The sequence below is a fragment of the Strongylocentrotus purpuratus genome, unplaced genomic scaffold (assembly GCF_000002235.5).
Source record: "Strongylocentrotus purpuratus isolate Spur 01 unplaced genomic scaffold, Spur_5.0 spur5_scaffold_2, whole genome shotgun sequence".
Taxonomy (NCBI): domain Eukaryota; kingdom Metazoa; phylum Echinodermata; class Echinoidea; order Camarodonta; family Strongylocentrotidae; genus Strongylocentrotus; species Strongylocentrotus purpuratus.
This window is the reverse complement of record NW_022145605.1, coordinates 35,038,474-35,063,862: the sequence shown is the minus strand read 5'-3', so window position 1 is coordinate 35,063,862 and position 25,389 is coordinate 35,038,474. Positions and strand designations below refer to the sequence as shown.

Sequence of the window (25,389 nt, the reverse complement as noted above, 5' to 3'; positions counted from 1 at the left end):
ACTCGCTTATAGGTAATGCGCAAGGCTGTTAAAACTGGCGTTAAATTGATTATCTTGAAATAAGTTGAGATTGTTCATTAATATATTTCTAGCAAATAGTAATTACTTTCTTGGACAAGAAGTGTACAATGATGATAGTCAGAGAGTATTGTCGGTATTTCTTTGTTTGATTTTTATTATATTTCTGCATTGTTCAACATAGTACAAAGTTATATACAAAAGTCACAATACAAAAGTCAAAATACGTATAAAATAATATCATAATATAAATAACTGTAATAATTACACCTTAAAAAAGATTTCAAATCGAAACATGTAGGAGATATTGAATATAAAATTAGCAAACTTACAAACACGTTGCACGTTTCTATTTCAGTATCTTCTCCTTGGCAGTGGTACCCGCCAAAAGACGGTCTAGGTGATTTTAAAAGAGAAAAATAAGTTGAATAAAATAGTAAACAATCATTAAATAGTGTATAAATTGTTGCAAGTTAAATCATTGTAATATTAACTTAATTAATTCGAGAATTGAAGCTGTCTTCATCTCTAAATATTTTTCTACAAGATTTGCATGTTTACTTTTTGTCTTGACGTGAATGACGTTTATAGTTTTGGTTTTCTACAATTTCAATAATTCTTATTCTGCTTTGGATTTTTTTTTGCTTACATTTTTGCTACCTTTTCCTAATTCATGTACTTACGAAGTCTATGTTCATTTAAAAGTAACATTCAAAGGGAATATTAATTCTCTTAACATACTAAGTACCGTTAACAGTCGCTTCATCTTCAGAGTAATGTTTACAGGAAATTGATAAAATAGAGTGATTTATATACACAGAGAATTACAGTAATACAACTTCGTCTTACGTTGGACTATTGCAATGCCGACGTTTCCTTCGGATCCCTCCGCCGCAGGTTCGGGAACAATCGGAAAACATCGGCTCCCATTCGGACCATTGGCCATGAATAAGCTTTTTACATCTGAACATTTATGGCCCTTTTTTTAATACACATCCCTCACTTTTCCTCATCTGAGTTGGTTGTTGATCTCTGTGTTTACTTCCACGGTGAGCATCAAACGTCATATCTGCATATTATGTTCGATCCCACCTCTGACATACACTGTAGTTCTCAATTATGCCAGAGACACCGACACCACTACCGACACCACCCCCACCGCGAGATTTGCAATGCTTCAGGATTATCTCCTCAATTGTCTTGTCGACAGCACATCGGTTCCCTGGAATGAGCGACCTGGCAACACTTATTGCACCTCTTTCGAGCAATATCAAGGCACCAGGAAGTGAATCTTCAATGTTTACTAAGAATAAATCATGGTAGGTCAGATATCGGGAGTAATTGTGACCAGGTCAGGCATAAGGAACAGGCAGTGCAAGTACAATGGACAGTCATTTTCTTTCACAGACCTGATCAATGAAAGATCAATCCAAACGCAATCAACATACGACATCAAAAATTGTGCCGTCTTCCCAAGAGATCCTCTTCGAATATCAGCTTTGAAGCTCTCATATGACTCTTTCAACGCCTTCAGATCTTCATTAGCCACAACCTCAGCAAGCCTCTCCTTTGTTGGTGATCGGATTAGCTCTTAGAAGATATTCTTTGATTAATCAGCTATACCAACGAGTGCATCATCTTTTCCAGTCATTGACAGGAACTCATAAAAAGGAGCCTTTCTAAGCACTCCACCATTGTCTTGTGACAATGCAGACTCCTGTCGCAGTTCTTTCCTGTTATGACGTCTTTCATAGACCCAGAAGACATCAGACCAGCTTCCAAGAGGATATCTTCAAGTCCGGATCCTTCCATTTTCTTTCCAAGCATCTTGGAGTATGCACAAATCAAATGGAAAGTGCCAATTAACACAATGTGTTTCTTGTAATTCTATGGATGACTCCAAATGAGAGGATATGCCTTCATGCACACACCCAAGTCAAATGTTGTTATGACATAGTCTTGGCCAACCTCGCGGCTTGCTTCTTCTGCAGCTCCCGGGCACTCTTGGATTGTATCGAATTCTGTTATGGGATATTTTATAACAGGATAGTAATCTATGGTAGTCACATTTGAAGGCACCTCCCCATGTTACTGAGACAAATCCAGCCCAACCTGGAAGCTCTGGTGCGCAATTTTCGGGAAACATCAGATAACATATCAATGAATAATATTACACCAAATTAGGGGACTAGAAAACTTATTTCATGATAATATCAGACAAAATACAACTTTCAGGTGATTTTGACAGGTTTCGAGACAGCAATTTGCATATCAAAATATATGCAAATTTATTAATTAAAATAAATTCAAATAATTTTGTCTACCTATTGTTGTATAGTTTACAAAGATTTCTTATAAATTTGATGGAGATTAGAGTTATATCTGCCGAGAAACAGGGTGAAATGTAAGCACCTAATTCACAAACCCTAAGAAAGTGTGCAAAACACGAAAAACTGACATTTTTACATATCTTCAAAAAAGGAGCAAGAAAACAGTGTCCAAATGAGTTTTTTTCTTGGGAACATCTTTTTTCTTATATTATGGACCCCAACGAACAAAATGACACCCAAAAAGTAGGATCATAGGGGGGGGGGTGCACGGTAGCCCCCACTGGCCCACGGACTATTGTATTTTGCCGAGAGAGTTGCCTAGCTGTTGAATAAGTTATTTCCTTACATAATTATGTATTGATAGAGAGATAGATAATTTGATAGATATAGAAAGGGAGTAATTGATTAAAATACCTAAGAGCCCTGTTTGTAAAAGGTTTCTTCAATTCTAGATTATGCTGTTACAACTGTATAAAATGCCTTTGAGTCATTACAAAGCTCGGTAATTGCTTTCACATCGTTAACAAGTAGTCATCAACGTGATCAAATGATACATACTTCGAAAGTGAAACATCTTGGATGAAAATGAATTTCGGGATAATGATGATAATTAATCACAGACATTGCAGTCATATACAACTAAAAGTATTACTAGATACTAAACAACATTTTAAAATCGCCTGAATATATGTATTAGGCCTGTATGTCTTGATACATGTCTGTATACTGCACACACAGTAACTCGATCCATCATTGCCCATCAAATTAACTAAATTGGTCGCAGTAATATCTTCCGTAATCTAAACAGGATCTCTTCACTTTTGTTCCTTGTATTTCCTAATCAGAGTTTACTCTAAACTGCTAAAAATGTTTGATTTTATCATCATCTGCGTTCTAATCAATATGCCGACCTTGGGTGTATATGGCAATGAACATGCAACAGGAATGCTTGCAAAAGGTACGTAAATATTTGAAGATTGACTTCTAACTGGGAGAGAATCTGAATAAAATATTTTGGTGAGATGTTCAAACATTTTTTTTAAACTGGTACGCCCTGATGTGTTAATCGACGGAGAAAGCAATTTCTCTGCATTGATTATTTAAGAATACCGTCACAAATTTTGCTCTACCCATGAATACAGTTATTACAAAAAAAAAGTTGTAATGACAATGAAGCTTGAATTGTAGACGATTTGCAATAGTCGTACCATTGTTTTTTCAATTAATTTTTATAAAGTTTGCATATAAGCATGGATGTAAGCCCTTGACTGACTGTGTGGTCATTACATTTGTATGCAGATATCCTAATTTAAGTTAAAACGTCGTGAAAAGGGAATCACACATTATTATTGAGTTAAAGTGTTAAATGCAATCAAATCAATTGAAACGGTCAGTGAAACTTTGAGAAAAGCCCACCAAAGAATAAGAACATTGTGAAGAGTTGATGTACACATGTTCATCTAGACTACAGGACACAAATTGTTGTTAAAAGAATTCATGTGCAAGCTACTTTTCATTTTATTTCTGCAGATTTGTATTAATTCCCAAAAGTAACCCAATTCATGAGTTTTGAGAAAGGAATAGTTATATTCATCTACTTATACATGTCTGAGGATCTATAGAAGTACTTTCCCTTGCATATTTCGGGCACATTTGTAGAATACATTTTTTTGTGAGGATGAAGTTTTTAAATCTTTTAATGGAAATATAATCACAAAGTAATTCAAAATGTTGCATATGTTTGGAATGAGCTTGATAACTCTAACAAATACTAAAACAATATTTTTGTTTTATTTGTTATCAGATTTGTTTCAAACTTTCACTCAACAGTTCCTTTATTTGTCTGCATTTATTTTAATCAATTTAATGTCGGAGTGGAATGATTAGGCTTGAGATCAATGCCTTAATCACGATTTTGTGTTTGTTTGTTTATATGAATAATTGAGAATGAAAAATATATATTTCATTAAAATCATCAGGCAGTGAGGCTTATATAAAGAAGGGGTATATATAATTTAGAGAATGGTGTACCTATGGGAGGCACGGAGGGGCACGTTCCCCAAGTGGAATTGCGAAAAAAGGAGGAAAACAATGGCAAACTGACAGGTGTTAGGAACTTGAATAGACAGATGATGATGTTACCCTAAGCATCCGCCCCGTAATAATGGCCTGGCTAATGCGCATTATCGATCAACTAAGAAATACGCCCCCATGATGTCGAGTGCCCCCGTCCCCCTCCCCCTCATGTTCTTTCCGCACGCTTCGCCATTGCTTTATGACGACTATCAAATTTTCATTTCACAAATCTTATTACAGACGGCGATTACATCGGCTGTTATGCTCATGGGTGTTTAAACTTTGACTACAACTTATCAGCATCAGAATCTGTCACACCAGACTCGTGTACTGCATCTTGTAAACATCTTGGATTTCCGGTCGCGTCACTTTCCCAGGGGAAGAAATGTTCTTGCTCCTGTCAACAAACGTGTCTAGCCAAACCTCTGGGCGACATGAACTGCGCCACGCCATGTCAGGATTTAACAAAATTCTGTGGTGGTTATGTTGCAGCCTCTGTGTATAGGGGTAAGGCAATTAAAACATATACATGTTTAGCGTTCCCGTCCGCTTCCTTTTTTTTTTTTGAATTTCTTTTTTTGATTTAAAAAAAAAGAAAGAAAAAAACCCATCAAAAACACTGCTGAAATCGATTTATTTCTGATTTTAAAAAAATTATAAAAAAAAAACGTCAACCGATTGTGTGCACCTATACGACATACAATACAAATGCTTGCGCACATACATCGAGCTTGTGGTTGTCATTTTTGTGAGCGTATAGCTTGGTGCTTATTATTCTTTCACCTTATACAATCACGATATATTTTATCGGCCCCTGGACATATCAAGGTTTATAGTGCATTTCATGGAATGATTTTATGGAATGGTCGATTGCAGAAAAGTCAAGACAAACTCCACAAAAGTTTCCACAAAAGTGTATTAGTGGATCTCGTCACCCACTATTTGTAACGCATTATATGACGCAGATATTTGTTATGTAGCCCGTAAAATATTGTTAGGGGGCTGATTATGAGAAGAATCCAATTGCAAGATTCTTTTTCCGGTTACATGTCACAAAGTGACGAAGTTTTGGTTTTCTATCAAACGTCACATATCTTGAAGAGTTTATACTTTATAAGATATTAGTCTCTCATCAAAAATTGTTTAATAGGGAGAAAATGGCTACGTAGCAGAAGCGGCAATCTCATTTTCATTTTTCATTAAATTTTTCAAACATAAAGATATAATTATACAAAATTTAAAACCGTGGAAACACAAATATAACACATCGTGTACAAACAAGGCTAAAGCTTCGTGGGCCTTAGCATTGAACAAAATATTCTAATATGTTTCCTTGTTTTGTTCTTGGCAAAAATAGCATTATCCTAATGTACCTCAAAAGTTAACAAGCATGTTTGGAGAGAAATTAATTTCTTCAGTTTCTTTTTAAATAACAAACGATTAATACAAGTTCGTATTTCCTGTGGCAAAGCGTTCTAAATATCAGGACCTACAGAAAGAATTGTAAATAATGAGCAAAATACTAAGTTGAACAAAAGGCTTTAACTATAACGAGACAAAACTCGAGAAAGGTCACGTACGTGTTCACGCCAAGACAGGCACTTATCAATATAAATGCCTAGGAATTTGGTATTTTTCATTTGTTCAATAGAGATGCTATTTATCTTTAATAGAACATTAGTTTGTTCAGTATGAGCACGAGTTTTAAAGTGGATGAAGTTAGTTTTACCCAAATTCAATGACAATTTATTGCATTTAAACCAGTTAGATAATTTTGGCAATTCAGCATTTAGTGTTTGAACAAGATTATCTAGGTTTGAATGATATATATATGATTTGAATTAAATATATTAGCGTCATCAGCAAATAATATACATTGTAGTAAGGAAGAGACATTGGAGGTATCATTAACATAGATCAAAAAAAAAGCGGGCTCCGTGTAATACCTGAAAATTTAAAAAAAAAAACTTCATTATGTGAATGTTATATTTAATCAATTTCTGATTATGCTATATGTTATGAGTTTGATCGCCCATGTTGGTCCCTTTTCTGAGGCAACCATCACGTCCAAGCTCTAGCTTAAGATGGCGGTCTCCTGCGTTTTTCAATTTTGAAATAATTTGTCAACTGTGTTTTTGGAAAGGTATAATTATTTAATTGAATTGAATTATATTATGATATTATGATATGATTATATTTTTTATTTGTACTTAGTTTGTATATTACTTTTTTTTATGTTGAAAAATGCAGAAATAAAATAAAACGAACAAACAATTGTGATTACACATGGCATCTATCACGGCTCTCTAGCACTTTCCAATGAATCGATTTCTGCCAGACAATCATTTGCAAATGTTATACGGCAATTTTGTAATGTTCTCAATTATCCTTGCGCCTACTCAGATCAAGATTGACTTCTGATAGTTCTGTGTTTTTCTTTTGGAGATATAACAAAACAGTGCTATTAGAATGTCGTGGTTCGACCGCTTAAAACGTTGCTGTACTATGTCCCTTTTGCAGCCAATTTCAAATTTTGTAGAACTTTGCAGGAATTATGAATATGTCATGTATGTCCATCTGTGAAATTCAAACGTTAACAGTGTCCTAATATTCAAATTATGCAAGGAAACCTGTTTACTTGCTAAATTTCACTGTCAGACACTATTGAGTTACTAACATACATAAAATGAGCTGTAAAGGGTATATGAGCATTTATCTAGTACATCAATAACCCACTTCTTGTAATGGCCAAATGAAACTGAATGAATCTTTGCGATGCACAAAACGTACGACCATTCGGTACAATGGTCTGAAAATCAGAATATTACTTACTGTCTTACTGTCAAATCGACAACTAATAGTCGTTATTTTCCCACTTAAAGACATTTTCAAGCCCCCCCCCCTTTTTTTTTAGGGAAGTTCTAAATTAGTATTATCTTTCAAATACCATTGGAATTTAACCTTTTCATTTTTTGGGCCTGCAAATGGGACATAGTACCGTTAAGAGGACTTTATTCATAGTAATAAATAATAATGAACATGGATTTAGTACTGTACTCTGGTAATGGAACTCGGAAATTTATGTGGTGTTTTATTATTGGATATCCATACAGAATGCGAACATATTGCTAAGACAGAGTTAAAGACCAAGTTGTCTTTAGCTCTAAGTTAATAGTTAAGTTTCGTCAGATAGAGATAAAGATTTACTTTTAATTTGGTTTTCCATCGTTTACCATGACTTTATATATGTGATACAATCTTTCTTTTCTTCTTAAATTACTTTTCTATTTTTAGTGAGAGCAATGAACACCATAAACATCACTTGTTATGAGGTATATGAGGAATATAGCTATAGTCCATCTCCGCCGGTTGATTCAGATGGCAAGTATTAAATACCAATATGTATCTTAGACAGAGCGATCGTGAAAAGTAGTATTACACGTAAATAATAGTTTACGAAGTTCAAGGATTTAAACTAGATTTACAGGCAGTATACAGTAATTGATAATAATAATGCTAATAATAATAATACTAATAATGATAATACAATTTTTTTTATAGCGCCTTTTCATGAAGCAGATACAAGGCGATTACAAAAATATAAACATTACAAATTACAATAGATGGGATTGACCAAAAAGAAGATCATTATACATGAAGAGCATTATCAACAAATATATTAATTACAAGCTGCACAAGCTGCTGTCAAACAAAAACTAATTATATCGATGCCATAGTGGTCATTCGTTAGACATTTTAGATAGGCCTAGATGAATTCTAGTAATTAATCAACTTGAATCTAAAGTGTGTTGACTAAGACATCGGAGGAGTGACAAAGACAGAGAAAAAGATTGGTCGTTACAACGGATCTGAATTATTTTTCAACTCTCATTGTTCAATCTTACGAGTTTATCCCTCTAGAATAATTAAGAATTATGCCGATCTTGTGCTTATCAAGTCTTTAAAATGTCGTAAAGGGCAATCCAATCCTTGTTATAAGTTGAAAGCAGAAAAATAACAGAAACAGAATGGCAAAAGTTTGAAATGAAACGGACCAATACTAAGCAAGTTATTAATGTTTGAAATATGAGATCACTAAGTCTATGCGAATCTCAAATTGGTAGTTTGGTCAGTGGATTGTGACATAGGACGTGGATAACTCTCCCATTTGCCGTGTACACAAATATCATTTCTGCGTTGATTTTCCATATGGAATCGCAACGTTTTGATATGAGCATGAACATCTTTTCATGAAATCCTTGCTCTGCATTAATAATAGGTATATTAAGTAGTCCGTCAATTAATTAAAACTTCTTTTTTTTTCATTTCCATCCTCCTCCTCCTTCTTATCCTCATCACTCGCTCTCCCGTCTCTTCCTCTTCCTCTCCCTGTTTATCTGTATCTGGCTCTTTTCCTTGCATGATATCTCTACCAGACGGCAGACGAATGCTTCCGAGTATCTTAATTTCCATTTTCGTCACGATATTCTTCTGTGCGGCTGTGGTCACTGCAGTCATACTCCTTCACAGATGGCTGCATAAGACACAGAACACAGAATCCATAACAGTTGAGGTCAATGCTGAAGAAAGACCCTCTATCGAGACAAAGAATTCCCCGGTGAGCCGTCAGGAGGGAAGGTACAGTCGCAAAAGCCAGATAGTCAGTCCATTAAGAAATAGTCAACAGTCGACCAAGCCTTCAATTACACCAAGAGTTTCGATGTCATCCGCTCTCAAAGACATCACAGGAAAGCAACGAGGGAGTTCAGCATCGCTCAAGAACATCACAAGGAAGTCACAAGGGAGTTCAGCAGCGCTCAAAGACATCACAATGAAGTCACAAGGGAGTTCAGCAGCGCTCAAAGACATCACAGTGAAGTCACAAGAGAGTTCGGCAGCTCTTAAGAACATCACAAGGAAGTCACAAGGGAGTTCAGCAGCGCTCAAAGACATCACAGTGAAGTCACAAGAGAGTTCGGCAGCACTTAAGAACATCACAAGGAAGTCACAAGGGAGTTCAGCAGCGCTCAAAGACATCAGAAGGAAGACCCGTGCCAGTTCAGCTGCAGAAGACGTCTATGCAGAGGCACACTACGACGGTACCTCCATTGTATCATCCATAAAACGAGCAAGAGAAGACACATCGGATGGTGATTACATAAACCCTGATCTACTGGACCATGACTACATCTACCCAGTCGAAACACCAAGCCATTTCCAACGGAAGTTCATGAATAGCCGAATAACTAAGGATGGATACCTGGTGCCTGAAGTGCCGTTACCTAGGCCTCCCTCAATCATGCCCAAGAAATATTCTTCTGCTCGTTTGTCCAGATTAAACAACAAGGACATGGCTCTCTCCTCAGGTAGCCATGACAGGTACGATCAAATCTACTACGAAATTTGACTAATACATGTGAAGATTGAAGTAGGTCTAAAATCAAGGATTATGTATATCATATAATACGCTATATATATGGACTTTTATTGTTATACATGTTGTTATCATTGATGTAGTTATACTACTAATACTTCTGCTACTACTACTATTGCTACTACTACTACTACTACTACTACTACTACTACTACTACTACTACTACTTCAACTACCATAACTATCATAATTATAATTATTACGATATAGTATACCATGATAAAGTGTTGGTCGTTATTGCTTAAATAATGTAGTTTTCAACTAAAGAATCGTGAACACTCACAAAGCTATTCCAATCTCATAATTTCTAAATTACATGTTTGCTTTTAGGTATTAAAGATTATCGAATGGCAGCTCTGAAATTTGTATACTTTATTGCAATTCGAATTTAGACTTATGTTCAATTGTTGATATCCATAGTCTCCATCTACTTCTACTTCTTTTTGTTCTTGTATGTATCTATCGTTGTCTAGTCGGTCCCTTATTTTTATTGTGCAATTTTAATTCTGATATTTTGTAATTTACTGTATCTACTCGAATTCATTCTTTACGTATTGTATCAATTCGGACTTTTTGATAGAACCTTTTGTAAATTCAATTTATTTCAGCTTTATGGCTGCTATTTTGAATGTGTATTTGTGAGTTTGAGGAAATTAACATAACATAATTTATTGTGAACTTATAGGCAATTTCGCAAAGGGGGAAGCCCCCTCTTTATATTAAGAAATATTGTCGAATGCACCGTATGCTATGTTACCCCCGATATCGTGGATTCTCAAATAAGTTGCGCTGCCCCCCATCACACAATCATGGACCCGACTTCGATGACCACACTAAAATAATAGGATTAACAAACGATCTGAATATTGAGGTACCTAATTTATAACAGTTATCCTGTCGAAAGAAAAGTCCTTAGCACCATAATTCATGGACCTACACACTTCCTCGTTTTTTCTCTAATTCTAAAGGAGCACCGAAACTACTTCTTTATGATTGACAACATAATTGACATAATCATACGCTACACTTACAAACTCATCAATCGTTATCTCATTGGCGGATCCAGAAACTTAATAAATGGGGGGGGGGGGGGCTTAATCGACAAAAGGCGTTTCCAGCAGAGAGGCAGCACCGGAGCGCCTGCAAAAATGAGATATTTTTTTTAAAAGAAGGGGTGAAAAGGTTGAAGGATATGCGTATATGTAGAACTAGATAATAGTATACAATCTCAGATTTTATTGAATAATATTTTGCCAATGTGTGTTTTGCGTGACTGCTAAAGCATGTGTATGCTACTATGCTTATCAACTAGGGGACCTACGCCCTTATAAATAACAGTAATGAGGATTAATGTCCCACAAAAGGGCACTAGTATAGCACGTTGACACGTTTTTGATCTTGGAGCCTCACAGTTAAGAGGCCATTGCTTTGTCACTGAACCATGATTGTACGCAGCGGGGGCTAGGGTAGGTGGGAGTTTCCATAAATAAATTAAAAAACAAAGAAAATGCAATGAATTTTTAATAACTTATTGCATTTTACCCCGTCCCCCAACATAAAAAATCCTTTGGACGGCCATGCATTATGGCTCAAGGCATGGGCACACACAGGATTTTTTAAAAACAAAAACAAAAAACTATATGAGCGACAGTGTATTATATCGACATTATTTTACATTCCCAACATAATAAAAATAAAGCTGTCCAATTATTAATCCTAACGATGACCGTAAATCTATCATGCATGACAGGCGCGTACGCAGGGGGGGGGGGGTTGAACCTCCCTTTAACTTTTTTTTTATGTGTGTGTTTTAGAGGAACCCCCCCCCCCTTTTTTTTTAATAAAAAAAAAAAAAAAAAAAATTGTGGTAATGGGTGAGCCAAAAAGTTGACCTTACCCCCCCCCCCCCGACGAAACGAAATATCGATTGGCCAAATTTTGGAACACGAAAAAAAAATGTGCCCCCCCCCCCCCTTACCCCCCCCCCCCTGCCTATTCAGCGGCTGGCTGAGTCGTTGCGAATTTTTTGGACCCCCCCCCCCCAAAAAAAAAAAAAAAAAATGTCCTCTTACCCCCCCCCCCCCCCCGCTTATTCAGCGGTTGGTTGGGTCATTGCGAAATTTTCGGCGTGATTTTCAAATTTTAACCCCCCCCCCCCCTCAAAAAATTCATGCGTACGCGCCTGATGCATGATACACTGTCGCTCATAAAGGTGGAATATTTTAGTTTTACCCCAATTTATGGAATTATTTTAAACATTATTTAAAAATAATAGATCTAGATAATAGTATACATTCTCAGATTTTATTGAATAATAATTTGCCAATGTCTGTTTTCCGTGACTGCTAAAGCATGTGTATGCTACTATGCTTATCAACTAGGGGACCTATGCCCTTAAGTCATAAATGACAGTAATGAGGATTAATGCCCCACAAAAGGGCACTAATATAGCACATCGACACGGTTTTGATCCTGGGGCCTCACAGTTACGAGGCCATTGTTTTGTAACTGAACCATGACTGTACACAGCGGGGGCTAGGGTAGGGGGCAGTTTCCATTAATAAATAAAAAATACAGAAAATGTAATAATTTTTCAATAATTTATTGCATTTTACCCCGGTCTCCAACATAAAAAAATCCTCTGGACGGCCATGCATTATGGCTCAAGGCATGGGCACACAGAAGATTTTTTTATGTTGGGAACCAGGGTAAAATGCAATAAATTATTGAAAATTTATTACATTTTCTGTATTTTTTTTAATTTATGGAAACTGCCCCCTACCCTAGCCCCCGCTGTGTACAGTCATGGTTCAGTAACAAAGCAATGGCCTCGTAACTGTGAGGCCCCAGGATAAAAACCGTGTCGATGTGCTATATTAGTGCCCTTTTGTGGGGCATTAATCCTATTTACTGTCATTTATGACTTAAGGGCATAGGTCCCCTAGTTGATAAGCATAGTAGCATACACATGCTTTAGCAGTCACGCAAAACACACATTGGCAAATTATTATTCAATAAAATCTGAGAATGTATACTATTATCTAGATCTTTTATTTTTAAATTATTTTTTAAATAATTCCATAAATTGGGATTAAAAAAAAATATTCCACCTTTATGAGCGACAGTGTATGATGTTCACCTACATTTAAAGATAAACTTTAGTACTGGTAATGCGATTGCATTGTGAAAGAAAAGGTGTGGAAAGGATCAGAAACAGTTGATCATGTAGCATGTAAGTATTGGTGTGCACTGCAAGGTTCTGGAGTCATCAAAATCATAATAAATTTGACCTAGTCTTGGTAAAGTAACAAGCACTCACATAGAAAGCTATATATGGGACAACACACATGGTGTCGGGGCTAGTACTTCCTTGATGTCCTTGTCTTTCTATGCTCATTACTCAGCCAGTATACATTTTCTTCCAAAATTGTTTGGCACATGTCATTTATTTGTAATCTTGAACATTCAGTGTAAGTTTCGTTTGATTCTGTGAGAATTTTTTTAATATTTTTTTTACCAGTACTGGAGTTTATCTTTAAAGTTGATACTCTAAGACAATCCCAAATACTGAGATAATTACATAAATAGAAAGCTTTTAACCCCCATAATAACACCAAATGGTGTCCACCCGACAAAACAAGTTTAGAATAATGAATTTATTCGAGTAAACTCTACCAAAATATCTAAGTCTGAAACCCGGAAGTGCACGTAGAGTCGGGCCTCTATCCGTGACGTCACGAACGGGAGTCATGGGCTCAGTGAGAGTGAATGGCAGTGATATCCCTACGTACATGCTATCCTGTCAGAGCTTAGATTTGTTGTTGTTAAGGAGTATATTTGATGGATTTTCTGTTTTCATTTGAATGAAGAATAACGAAGCAACATTTTCCAGTCGCTGATTTCTTTTTATATCCTCATATTCACCTATTTGGTAGAGATTTAAGACGAGTTCACTGCTTAGGAATTAAAGTTAAATCGTGCACTTATGAATAGGCGGATGCATTATATTGTCATCAGATGTACATGAGCAGTTTTGTAAAACGAATAGGTCTAGAACTATGATAGTACTTATCATAGATGTGTGTGACTGCCTCAAAAAAGGATACAGTACCAGTTAAACATTTTATGTTGTAAAATATCAAACTTGAACGAGATCATGCAAGCGCGCTTCCTCTATAATATTTTGGCGAGTGATGCGGCTCTTGCATGAACGTTCGTGGAGCGAGCAGAATCGGGAGGTAAGACCAAGCCGCTGCTCTAGGCGCTGCTTGCTTGTGATGGAACGTACGTGCGCTAGTTATATGTTTATCGGCAATTGCAAGAGAATGAAAGCGACGTTGTCAGCTAAGAAAAACAACTAACAAAGACTTGCTCCTGACTACCGGTGTCAGAATTGGTAGATGAAGGATGTTCAGGGCCAAGGAAGGCGAAAGACATGGGAAAAAGGAAGAAAAAACCATCGGGAGATCGCTGTAGTGTATGGTAATGAACTGTGCATGGGTAGACAGCTACTGTTCACTCCGTGCCTGGGCCGATTTCAACACCAAAACAAAAATTACATGGTGAAAATATCGACTAATAGCACATCGTTGGCATGTATATGTCATAATTTTTAAAAGGGGAATTGATATTAATACTATGAAGTACTAGGGGAAGGTAAAGAATTGTACATAGAATTATGATTTATTAGACTTTTCAGCCTTTGAAACAAAAATATGCAGAAAATCGTATCACTCTGCACATGTTTGCTATGGAACATCCGGGTACGTGAATATACTCTCTCCCGGACGTGAGGTCATAAATAGTAGACCAGCGTCGTGACTGATTTTCTATGCAAAGAGAGGCGGATATTTTAGACATTTCAATTGAGGATTTCGAGTAGACAGAATTTTTTTGTGATATGCTAAGTGATTGAAAAAATTAAAAATAACATACACTTGCCGTAGGTAACAAATTAAGGGACATTTATTTGCTTAGAGTATCAACTTTAATATCTTATTAGCCGCCTTCATGGTTTTCGGAAGAATGATTAGATCATCATAATGCGTTATAAGACTTTGATATTTTAAACGTTTTGACATTATTGCCATTTGCTCTAGGTTTTGAAAGAATATGAAACCAACTGCATGCCCAACTAGAAAACATTATACTTGCTGTCAATGATTAACACGTGTCCCCCCCCCCCCCTATTATGTTTTATATCATGCATCAAAAATTTGTTGGCTTTTGATTGGTTGAGAGCTCGTCACATGACCAAAAATATTTGACCTATTTTTAGAAAGTACTATATGAGAGCACTATTTGGGTTTACTATTTGGGAGTTGAAAAAAAAATGCTAATTTTTTTTCTTCAAATCTTAATTTAATGAAAACAAAATATTTTAAATCCTTTTAGATAAAAATTGACATTTTTTTAGTTCTAAATTTTTTTTTTCCAAAATTTAAAAAAAAAAAATTATTTAAAATTTTTTTTTTTTTTGATGAAGGATCTAAAACAAATATACGATGCCTTCAATTCGAGGTACTGGTTAAACTATGGGCCTCGGTGACTCCAAAAGTACCATTTACTTCGGGGCTGCGCCCCTCAGCAAATAGTACTATTGGAGTCACCTCTTGCGAATAGTTTTAACCAGAACCTCTCAAGGCAGTGTATATTTGTATAATATTTGTGGTGGTACACAAGTATTACAAATCGTTATATTTCAGCCATCTCTGAACCGATTTCGATTAAACAAAGATGATTTTGCATTTAAATATTATGTTCTTTCAAATTTCAAGTTTTTCATTATCTCTCAAAAAATATTTTGTGTAGCGCCCTCTGCAACAGAACTCAACTACCCCTTTAACAATGTTTAAAAATGGTAAAATTCTTACAAGGAAGTGCATCTACTGAAAATGTTCCAAAATGTTACTTTTTAATAATTGGGGTAATATAATATGTTTTTTTTTCTCCGAATAAAGTATATTCACGAGACGCACTCAGGAATCAAAGTAATACAAAATAATTCCTCCTTGTTGTATTTTAGACCTTTGCTAAATGTCAATTCTAGGTTATATGTTGTTTTGTTAAAAGTGTGAAGAAATGAGACAGAAGGGTAAAGAGACAAAAATATAATACATATGGGTTACATTGGGCGAAGAAGGGCGTTCAAGGGGATCTTGAGCCAAAGGACGAATAGAGAAGATAGAATACGGAAAAGAGAGATAGCTTAAGAGAGAGAGAGAGAGAGAGAGAGAGAGATGGAGGGATGATAGAAGGGGGAGTCAGAGAATGAAAGACTGTAAACGGGTAAGATGGGTAGAAAATAAAGAGGATAGATGAAGAGAAAAAGAGACAGGAACGGAGTAGAGTGAAAGAGGTATAGGGAGGAGAGTAATAGGGATCAATGGATCAGAAAATAGAGTATAGATGAAGAGAATGACGAGGAGAGAGAGAGAGAGAGAGAGGGATGATAGAAGGGGGAGTCAGAGAATGAAAGACTGTAAACGGGAAAGATGTGTAGATAATAGAGAGGATAGATGAAGAGAGAAAAAGACAGACAGAGAGACAGAGAAGGAGTAGAGTGAAAGAGGGAGGGTGGAGAAAGAGAGAGATTGGTGGAGGGATTTCGAAAATAAAGTCTGTAATAAGGATAAATGGATAGAAAATAGAGAGTATAGATGAAGAGAATGACGAGGAGAGAGAAAGAAGAGGATTTAAGATACCTCATATAGATATAAGATTTATAGAGAATGGGAGATACGAAAGCTAAGACAGAGAGTTTAAGATCATGAAGATAGAGAGAGAGGGAGGAAATATAGGTGGTTATTGACAATTATAATGCACACTCGCTTCAAAATAGCGTTCTCAAAATATGTGTAACTCACAAGCACGATTAGGTCATCAGAATCAAAAACATGACATAAATCTACTGCATACCTTTCAAAGATCAATAACATATACATCTTCTCGATTTAACTACACATTTTGTATATTCAAAAGAAAACAAAGTAAAGACTTCTTTAACAAAGATATAACATTTTATTCAATTGCAACTTGGGATTACATAAATGAATGCAAGATTAACAACAATAATAAGAAGTTCCTTCCGGAGTTCATTAGTCGATGTAGTCAATGTCTAGAGGTTGACGTAGAAGGCGTACGGATGATAACCCATCGGTGTGGAGAATGAAGACGGTGTGCGGTAAAGATGCTCTGCGCTATACCTGGATGTAGAGGGAGAAGGAGAGCGGCTGCTACGAGAGAGAAAGTCTACTGACATCAATCGACTGGTGGCGCCCTTTGTCCAGTCACGTGGTGTCTTTTGCTGGAGCTGGATGACGTCACGATACAAGTGGTGTCGACCCGATGAAGGCATCGTTGAATCGGATGTCGATCGACTGCTTCGAGAGAGATAGTCAACAGAGAATGCAGGAGAAACGATGTTCTTCTTCTTGGTGGGTGGTGTCGTCTGGTCGACGTCGACGATGTCGCACATTGTCTTCCGCTTACGACCGATGACGGCCAAGTCGATAACTTGGGTTGGTTGAATGCGAGGATGGTCGACGTTGTCTTTCTTGATGACGGGTTGATAAGCAGAGCTTGAAAGAAGAGAGGCTCGACGGAGACGTGTACGACGATTCTGAAACCAGGCCTGAAAATAGGCAAAAGAAAAAGAATGGAAGAAATCATCAATTATATATCCAAAAATACAATCAATATCGATATTTCATAGCATCATTATTTCGTTGAAATAACTACAACTTTTCCAATTTAATATAATTTTCATCAGTGGCAGAAAGAAAGCATTTTGATTACACTATATATAACTTTTAATAAGTTTAGTATGTAATATATCATTATAATTATCTTGTTATTCCGAAGATTGAAACTAGTTTGTAATAAATAGAGGAAGCCTCAAGTAAATAAATAAAGGACAGCTTTCAATGTATATCTTTGTTTCACTAAGTTATTGATACAGTATTTTGTATACAAATATATATATATATATATTGCTTATAAGTAGAAAGATAGTTACCAGTATTCTGTCCTCTCCAAGTTTCAGACTTGAAGCCAGTTGTTCTCTAGCAGTGATACCAGGATACTGGTTGTCGTTGAACGCCATCTCTAGAATATGTAGCTGTAACTCAGTAAAGACGGTGGGACGTCGACGACGAGGGCCTTTGGTAGGAATGCTACTCGATGAAACTTGAGTGATCATCGTGTAATCTGCCATTCTGATAAATAGTTGGAACGCGATTGATGATAGGTGATTACTTGTTTGGAGCGAATAATTAGACTTGATGGTTGACTTAGCAGCTATTAGCGAATGATTATTATAACTGTGTACAGTAGCCCAAAATAGCTCTATACCCGGTTGACGCACTTTTCTATTGGTCAACTAAAGTGGCCAATAGGAATAAGGAAATGCACCCTTTAAGAATTAAGTACTTTGAATTATGCCGAAGATAACCGAGGACGATGTTGTTATGTTAAACCGATCCTCCTTGTTCATCAATTACATAAGGAGAGATTAGAGACACAATAACACGGCAGTAGGACCGTGGTGTTTCAAAGCGGCAAAGCTGTCTATTATCAGTGACCAAATTAGTGACCGCTTCTGTCATTGACGTTGTCAGTCTGTGGATGAAAAGAGACGATAGAACTTAATCCCTCACTCCTCCCAAATCATAACTTTTTTTTCTCCCTTATCCTCAAGCGAGGTTTTTATTTCCATAATAGTAATACATTTGTACATTAATAACTCAATGATTGAGTGAAATATAACATAGGCTAAAGATTAAAGTACATTCAACAATTCTTCCAGCTTAGTATTATTTTCTTTGCTAAAACATTCATATTTTAAAAATAATCTTAGCAACGACTTGAATTAAAAAAACAATGCACGTGGGTAGTAAACGGAACCATTAACAATATTCTAAATAAATTGCATATTGCGCATAATTTAAAATAATATTCAGAAGTGAATATTTCTTGTTTCCAATATCCTTTCCTACAACTATTATCCTCTGGTCTATTTGTATTTCTATTTGGAATAGATTAAATATCAAATTACATATTATTTTCCAAAACATAGTCACATCCTTGCAAAATAACATAAAATGAAAAGTTGAGTCAATTTGTCCACAAGAGTTGCATAAATTATTATTAAAAATTTGCCATTTATATAAGTTTTCTTTTGAGGCAATAAACCTATGAATCATCTTGAAATTAAATTGTTTAACTTTATTATTACGAATTTGCTTTAATTTAAATAAAAATACATCCTTCCATACAAAGTCATTATCCAAATCTAAAAAGAAATTCCAAAAGTAAATAATATTTGGTTCTTTTGACTTTTTACGTAATAACAAACGATAGTAATCTTTCACTTTCATAACAAAAACATTCACTTTATCCCCTGTTTCTATTTCTATCATATTCGAAATATCACATTCTTGTTCAAATTCATAGCTTAATCTATCCAACCAACACTGTGGAAATGCTTTCTTTAATTTTGTATATTTAAAATCAAATAAGAGCTGTTGTGCTTTCACTTTTGTATTCAGTATTGTAGAATCATTCCAAATACCATTTGTAATCAAATTATGAATTTTCAATAAACCGGCCTCTTGCCATTCTCGATAAAACAGTATTTTGTTCTTAAAGGTAATGTTACTATTTTTCCAAATAATTTCATTTGGAACATTTCTTACTTTAAACATATCAATGAATTTTAGTTCTGACCAAGTACAAAAAAGATCTTCATAGAATTCTGGCAAATTATGTTTAGAGCATAATAAATTCATATCCTTTATGTTACAATTAAAATGTAAACATTGTGGCAAACCCCCTATTTTGTCGGACCAGTATTTAAACATATTTTTCCAATAAGAGCCATTATCATTAAAAAAAAACGAGATATTCATGCCAAACGAAGTGAAGATATTTTACTAGCAATATCAATAATATTCAATCCTAAATTTTCAATATCACTTATAGTTACATTACATTTAATTTTATCTTTTTTGGAGTTCCATAAGAAACGAAATAATAGAAACGAAATAGGACCGCGGTGCTTCAAAGCGGCAAAGCTGTCTATTATCAGTGACCAAATTAGTGACCGCTTCTGTCAATGACGTTGTCAGTCTGTGTATGAAAAGAGACGATAGAACTTAATCCCTCGCTCCTCCCAAATCACAGCTTTGTGAATGAATGGAAATTTGGCGCTACAACAAGAAGTCTGAATCGCTATAAAGATTGACGGTTTCTGTAGGTCTTTTTGGGAATATCAAATTGCATAGCAGGCAAAATCCGAAACCGCCGATTACGTTCAATATGACAATAAAAAATGATATTTATTTACAGTGTAAGATATCGAAACTATTTATTTCCATTACGGTATTCTACGAACATGTATAAGTTTGACATGTAGAGCCCTAGGTACTGATCGAAATGCTTTCACTTAATCGACATTCATTTTGAGCGTTTTCTACCATGCAATGTGGTAAAACAATAATTGTATCTACTTTACTGACAAACAATTGCAATGCTTCTTTTCACTATTTAGCGTTAAATAATGATGTACAAGATTATAGTGACAAAATATATAGAGTGTCAAAAGGAAAAAGGTATTTGCAAATGTTTGAAAAGGGTAAAAAATGTTCACTTAAGAAAAGGGCGGAGAATCAACCGATGATTTGAGTGTGATGAACCTGAGCTTCACTATAATAGAGAAAGAAAGTGATTGACAGTGGAATACAGGAAAAAAGAGGCACGTGTGTGGAGTAGGTCTTCTACTAGACCTTTAAACAAAGACATTGTAGATAAAATAGAAGATGGAAAATGGATACAGAAAGAGAGGTGGAGAGAGGGAGAGAGAGGGAGAGAGAGAGAGAGAGTAGGGAAGCTGAGATTTTAACAGAGGAAATACAGAAAAAGAGAGTGATGAACGGAAATAGAGAGAGAGAGAGAGAGAGAGATGAGAAAGAGTGAGATCGAGATAAAGGGAAGTGGTATAAAAGATCAAAAGGGAAAAAGGAAAAGTGTGTGTGAGAGAGAGAGAGAGAATTAGGATGAAAATTTTAATGTTTGGACAGATGGAAATTGAAAGACAACTTTTTAAGAGAAAGTGAGAGGGGATATAAAACAAAAAGAGAGCAAGACAGAACTAAACGAAGACACAGTGAAAACGAGAAAGAGAGAGAACGAAATTCGAAATGACATTTATTAGAAGATTTAGTAATTATTAAAGAATTATCATATGATAACGATTTACATTAAATATTTACCCCATCAAGCTTTCTACCCCGTGAACGCACTTTTCTATTGTCAATAAAGGAAGCCAACAGGCTTTTGGTTACCTTGCTTGTTTTTCATAATACCAAAATTGAATATACACCATGGGGGCGGGAAAGGGCGGGGAAGAAAAAACATGAAAGAAAAAAGGGGAAAATAGATAGAATAGGGCGGAGAATCAACTGAGACACTACATGTATGATTTGAGTGTGATGAACCGGAGTATCACTATGATAGAGAAAGAAAGTGATTGACAGTGGAATACGGGGAAAAAAGAGGCACGTGTGAGGAGGAGGTCTTCTACTAGACCTTTAGCCAAAGAAATTTTAGATAAAACAGCAGATGAAAAATGGATACAGAAAGAAAGAGTGAGAGAGGGAGAGAGAGAGTAGGGAAGCTGAGATTTGAACGGAGGAATTGCAGAAAAAGAGAGTGATGAACGGAAAGAGAGAGAGAGAGAGAGAGAGAGAGAGAGAGATGAGAAAGAGTGAGATCGAGATACAGGGAAGTGCAGGTATAAAAGACCAAAAGGGGAAAAGGAAGAGTGTGTGTGTGTGTGTGAGAGAGAGAGAGAGAGAGAGAGAGAGAAAGAGAGAGAGAGAGAGAGAGAGAGAGAGAATTGGGATGATGAAATGTTTGGACAGATGGAAATTGATAGACAACATTTAAGAGAAAGTGAGAGGGGAGATAAAACAGAGAGAGAGAGAGAGAGAGAGAGCAAGACACTAAAAAACGAAGACACAGTGAAAACGAGACAGAGAGAGAGAGAACGAAATTCAAAATTACATATATTAGAAGATTTAGTAGTTATTAAAGAATTATCATGTACATTAATCATTTGCCCCATCAAGCTTTCTGCCCCGTGAACGCACGTTTATATTGGTCAATAAAGGAAGCCAACAGGACTATTGGAAGAATGTCAATTTAGGATGAACTTCTTTGACTTTCCCGCAGATAACGGGTCGGTATATATATTGTTATTCAAAACAGATTCTCCTAATTTACTAGGTATATTATGTCATTTGCTTTAATCCAGGCTTTGATCTCTTGTGTAGGAGATTATGACCGCGGCGTATCAAAGCGGTAACGTCGTCATTTATCTTCGATCGGCCAGGTACATTAGGTATATTGGCTTAATCCAGGCTTTAATCTATTGCATAGGATATTAGGACAGCCTTGTGTCAAGGTCGCCATCTTTTACCTTCGATTGAATTTGACCGCTTGCGCTAACGACTCTACTAATGAAACGTTGACAATCTGTTAAGGAAAAGAGACCATTATCTAATCCGTATTGTCTCTAGTGGGGTGGGCGGATATGGCACTTTAATGGAGTTTGCCTTTGTGATTTACGATGTATTTAATCTCAGAATGAATTGGGCCGCTCATTCAAATTCATCTGCTTTTACACAGTATTGGCAATCAGCTACATATCCTAATATTATATCAAAATGATGTTACGTGACTAACAATGCAAATATAGCCGTCCATAATTAACTTGTTAACGATGACCGTAAATCTGTCATGCATGGATTGACTGACATTCACTATGTAATATCGCAACTAGGCTGATGACCCGTCTTCATGGTTTGAAACGAAAAGAGGCATCATTACTGTATGCTATTATAAAATAGATAATTATCATGCGTTATAAGACTTTGTTACTTGAAAATTTTGACTACATTGCCATTTGCTTCAGAAGTTGAAAGATTATCAAACCAACTGCATGCCCAATTCTAAAACAATTTACTCGCTGAAAAAGGATGTCACGTGCCCCTCCCCGATCCCTAGTATGTTATTATGTTATTATTTTATTAAGTTAAACCGAAAATGGAAATTTTGTTTGCCCTATATTCATGATCTTAAACTCTCTGTCTTAACTTTCGTATCTCCCATTCTCTATAATAATAATAATAAATAATAAAGTCATATTTCTATAGATCATATATCTATATGAAGTATCTTGAGTCCCCTTTTCTCTCTCTCTCTCTCTCTCTCTCTCTCTCTCTTACTATTCTCCGTCTCTCTTTCTCACTCTCTATCTCTCCTTCTCTCAATCTATCTCATTTTTCGTATTCTATCTTCTCTATTCTTCCTTTGGCTGAAGATCCCTTTAAACGCCTCTCTTCATTCTCCAATGTAACCCATATGTATTCTATTTCTGTCGCTTTACCCATTTTGTCTCATTTCTTCACACTATTTACAAAACAACATATATAATTGACATTCAGCAAAAGGTTTAAAATACAACAAGGAGGAATCATTTTGTATTTCTTTGATTTTTGAGTGCGTTTTTGTGAATAGACTTTATTTTGAGAAAAAAAAATACACATATTATATAAATATGACTGTATTACCCCAATTATTCAAGAGTAGCATTTTTGAAAATGTTCACTAGATGCACTTCCCTGTGAGATTTTTACCATTTTGTTATAAGGCAGATGAAATAGATGGACCGGCCAAATTTATTCTGAGATTTAATAAATCGTAAGTCCCTGTGGCAAAGCTCCATTCAAGTGCCATATCCGCCCTCTCTCACTACAGACAATACGGATTAATGGTCTCTTTACTATAAGAGATTGAAAACGTTCCTATAGTAGAGTCGTTGGCGTAAGCGGTCAAATTCAATCGAAAGTAAAAGATGACGTTGCCACTATGACAAGCCGCGCTCCTAATCTCCTATACCATAGATTAAAGCTTGATTTAAACCAAATGACCTAATATACCTGGCAGATTAGGAGGATCTGTAAATAATAATATACCGACCCGGTATCTTCGGCAAAAATCAAAGAAGTTCATCCTAAATGGACACCTTCAAAATAGTCCTGTTGGTTTCCTTAATATTGACCAATAGAATAGTGCGTTCACGGGGCAGAAAGCAGGATAATTCTTTAATAATTTTCTAATAAATGTAAATTTGAATTTCGTTCTCTATCTTTCTCGTTTTCACTGTGTCTTTATATCTTTTTCTCTCTCTCTCTCTCTCTCTCTCTATCTTCCCTTCTTTCCCTTTTGGTCTCTTATACCACTGTATCTCGATCTCGATCTCTATCCGTCCATCGCTTTCTTTCTCTGCGTTTCCTCTGTTAAAATTTCCCCTTCCCCCACTTTCTCTCCCTCTCTCACTCTATTTCTTACTTTTTTAGTCTTTCTTTCTGTCTCCCTTGTCCATCTTGTATCTACACTCTCTTTGGCTAAAGGTCTAGTAGAAGACCTCCTCCTCACACGTGCTTCTTCCCTCCTGTATTCCACTGTCAATCAATTTCTTTCTCTTTTTTAGTGATCCTCCGATTCGTCACCCTTATATTCGTACATGCAGTGTCTCAGTTGATCCTCCGCCCTATTCTTTCCCTCATTCCCTCTTTTCTTTTTTCCTTCCCCGCCCTTACCCGCACAATTGGCGCATTTTGGGATTATGACAAACAATGAAATCGCGCCCCACTCAAAATCTTTCCGTTACTGTATATACAAGCGTGGGAGCAAAGCGACCCAGCGGTAATTTTGTTTAATGATAAACTTTTAAGAATTAGTGTGTTATGCATTTTAACTAGAGAAAAATATGCAAGTGAGCATGGCAAACGAGCTGTAGAGTTTCAAAATGTAAACATTGATAAGCGATTCCTTTTTTTGTTTACTCAAAAAGGGCTTTAACGAAAACTATTGAGAAATATAGTCGAGGACCTTTTCAATTCAATATACAATTCAATTGAAATAATTTTATTCCCAAAACGCAATCAAAACATTTAAAAAATGCTTTCATGAAATGAATATCATATGATATTTGCAATAGAACATACAAATTGAAACATTAGTGTATAGGCCTATTATACAATCTTAAATGTAGATAAGTAATAGAAACATATAACAAAATATATGAGCATAATTATCATGAATTAAGTCGAATTTTAGAGGAAAAGAGAAATCAATTTATCAAAAATCAGAGCTCGTATTTGTATGGATTACTAAAAAAAAAAAAAAAGGATAAAGAAAGAAAAGAAAAGAAAAGAAAGAAAAATAATTCATACGTATTTGATTGATATCAATATTTAAACAAAATATATATACACGGACTGCTTGGAAATATTTTGAATAGGCTTACACCTACTGGTTACCTTTAGCAAGTAAACCAAAAGTTAAGATTTTTTCCCATTTCTAACCTTTGCAAATACCATACTCCTTTTTTGCATTCCTAGTTCTTGATAACGATGGCGTAATATTGATATATTTTAGATATGTTGTCACGATTATCTTGTGCAT

At 35.7% G+C, this 25,389-nt stretch overlaps 1 protein-coding gene across 1 annotated transcript; it reads right to left on the bottom strand.

The window, feature by feature from the left end:
• Positions 1-16,879: 16,879 nt before the first annotated feature.
• Positions 16,880-18,183, bottom strand: LOC585918 (diencephalon/mesencephalon homeobox protein 1). The gene is made up of 2 exons (XM_030991353.1): positions 17,876-18,183; positions 16,880-17,491 (listed from the first exon to the last, which is right to left on the bottom strand). Exons 1-2 carry the CDS (start codon positions 18,071-18,073, stop codon positions 16,976-16,978), a joined length of 714 nt encoding a protein of 237 aa, XP_030847213.1. The 5' UTR covers positions 18,074-18,183; the 3' UTR covers positions 16,880-16,975.
• Between the last annotated feature and the right edge of the window lie 7,206 nt (positions 18,184-25,389).

Bases quoted from the DNA above. Each gene is read 5' to 3' on its own strand.
- LOC585918 (XM_030991353.1), bottom strand. From the start codon at position 18,073: ATGGCAGATTACACGATGATCACTCAAGTTTCATCGAGTAGCATTCCT. The intron at 17,492-17,875 runs GTAACTATCTTT...GCCTATTTTCAG, and splicing joins TTGGAGAGGACAGAATACTG to GCCTGGTTTCAGAATCGTCG.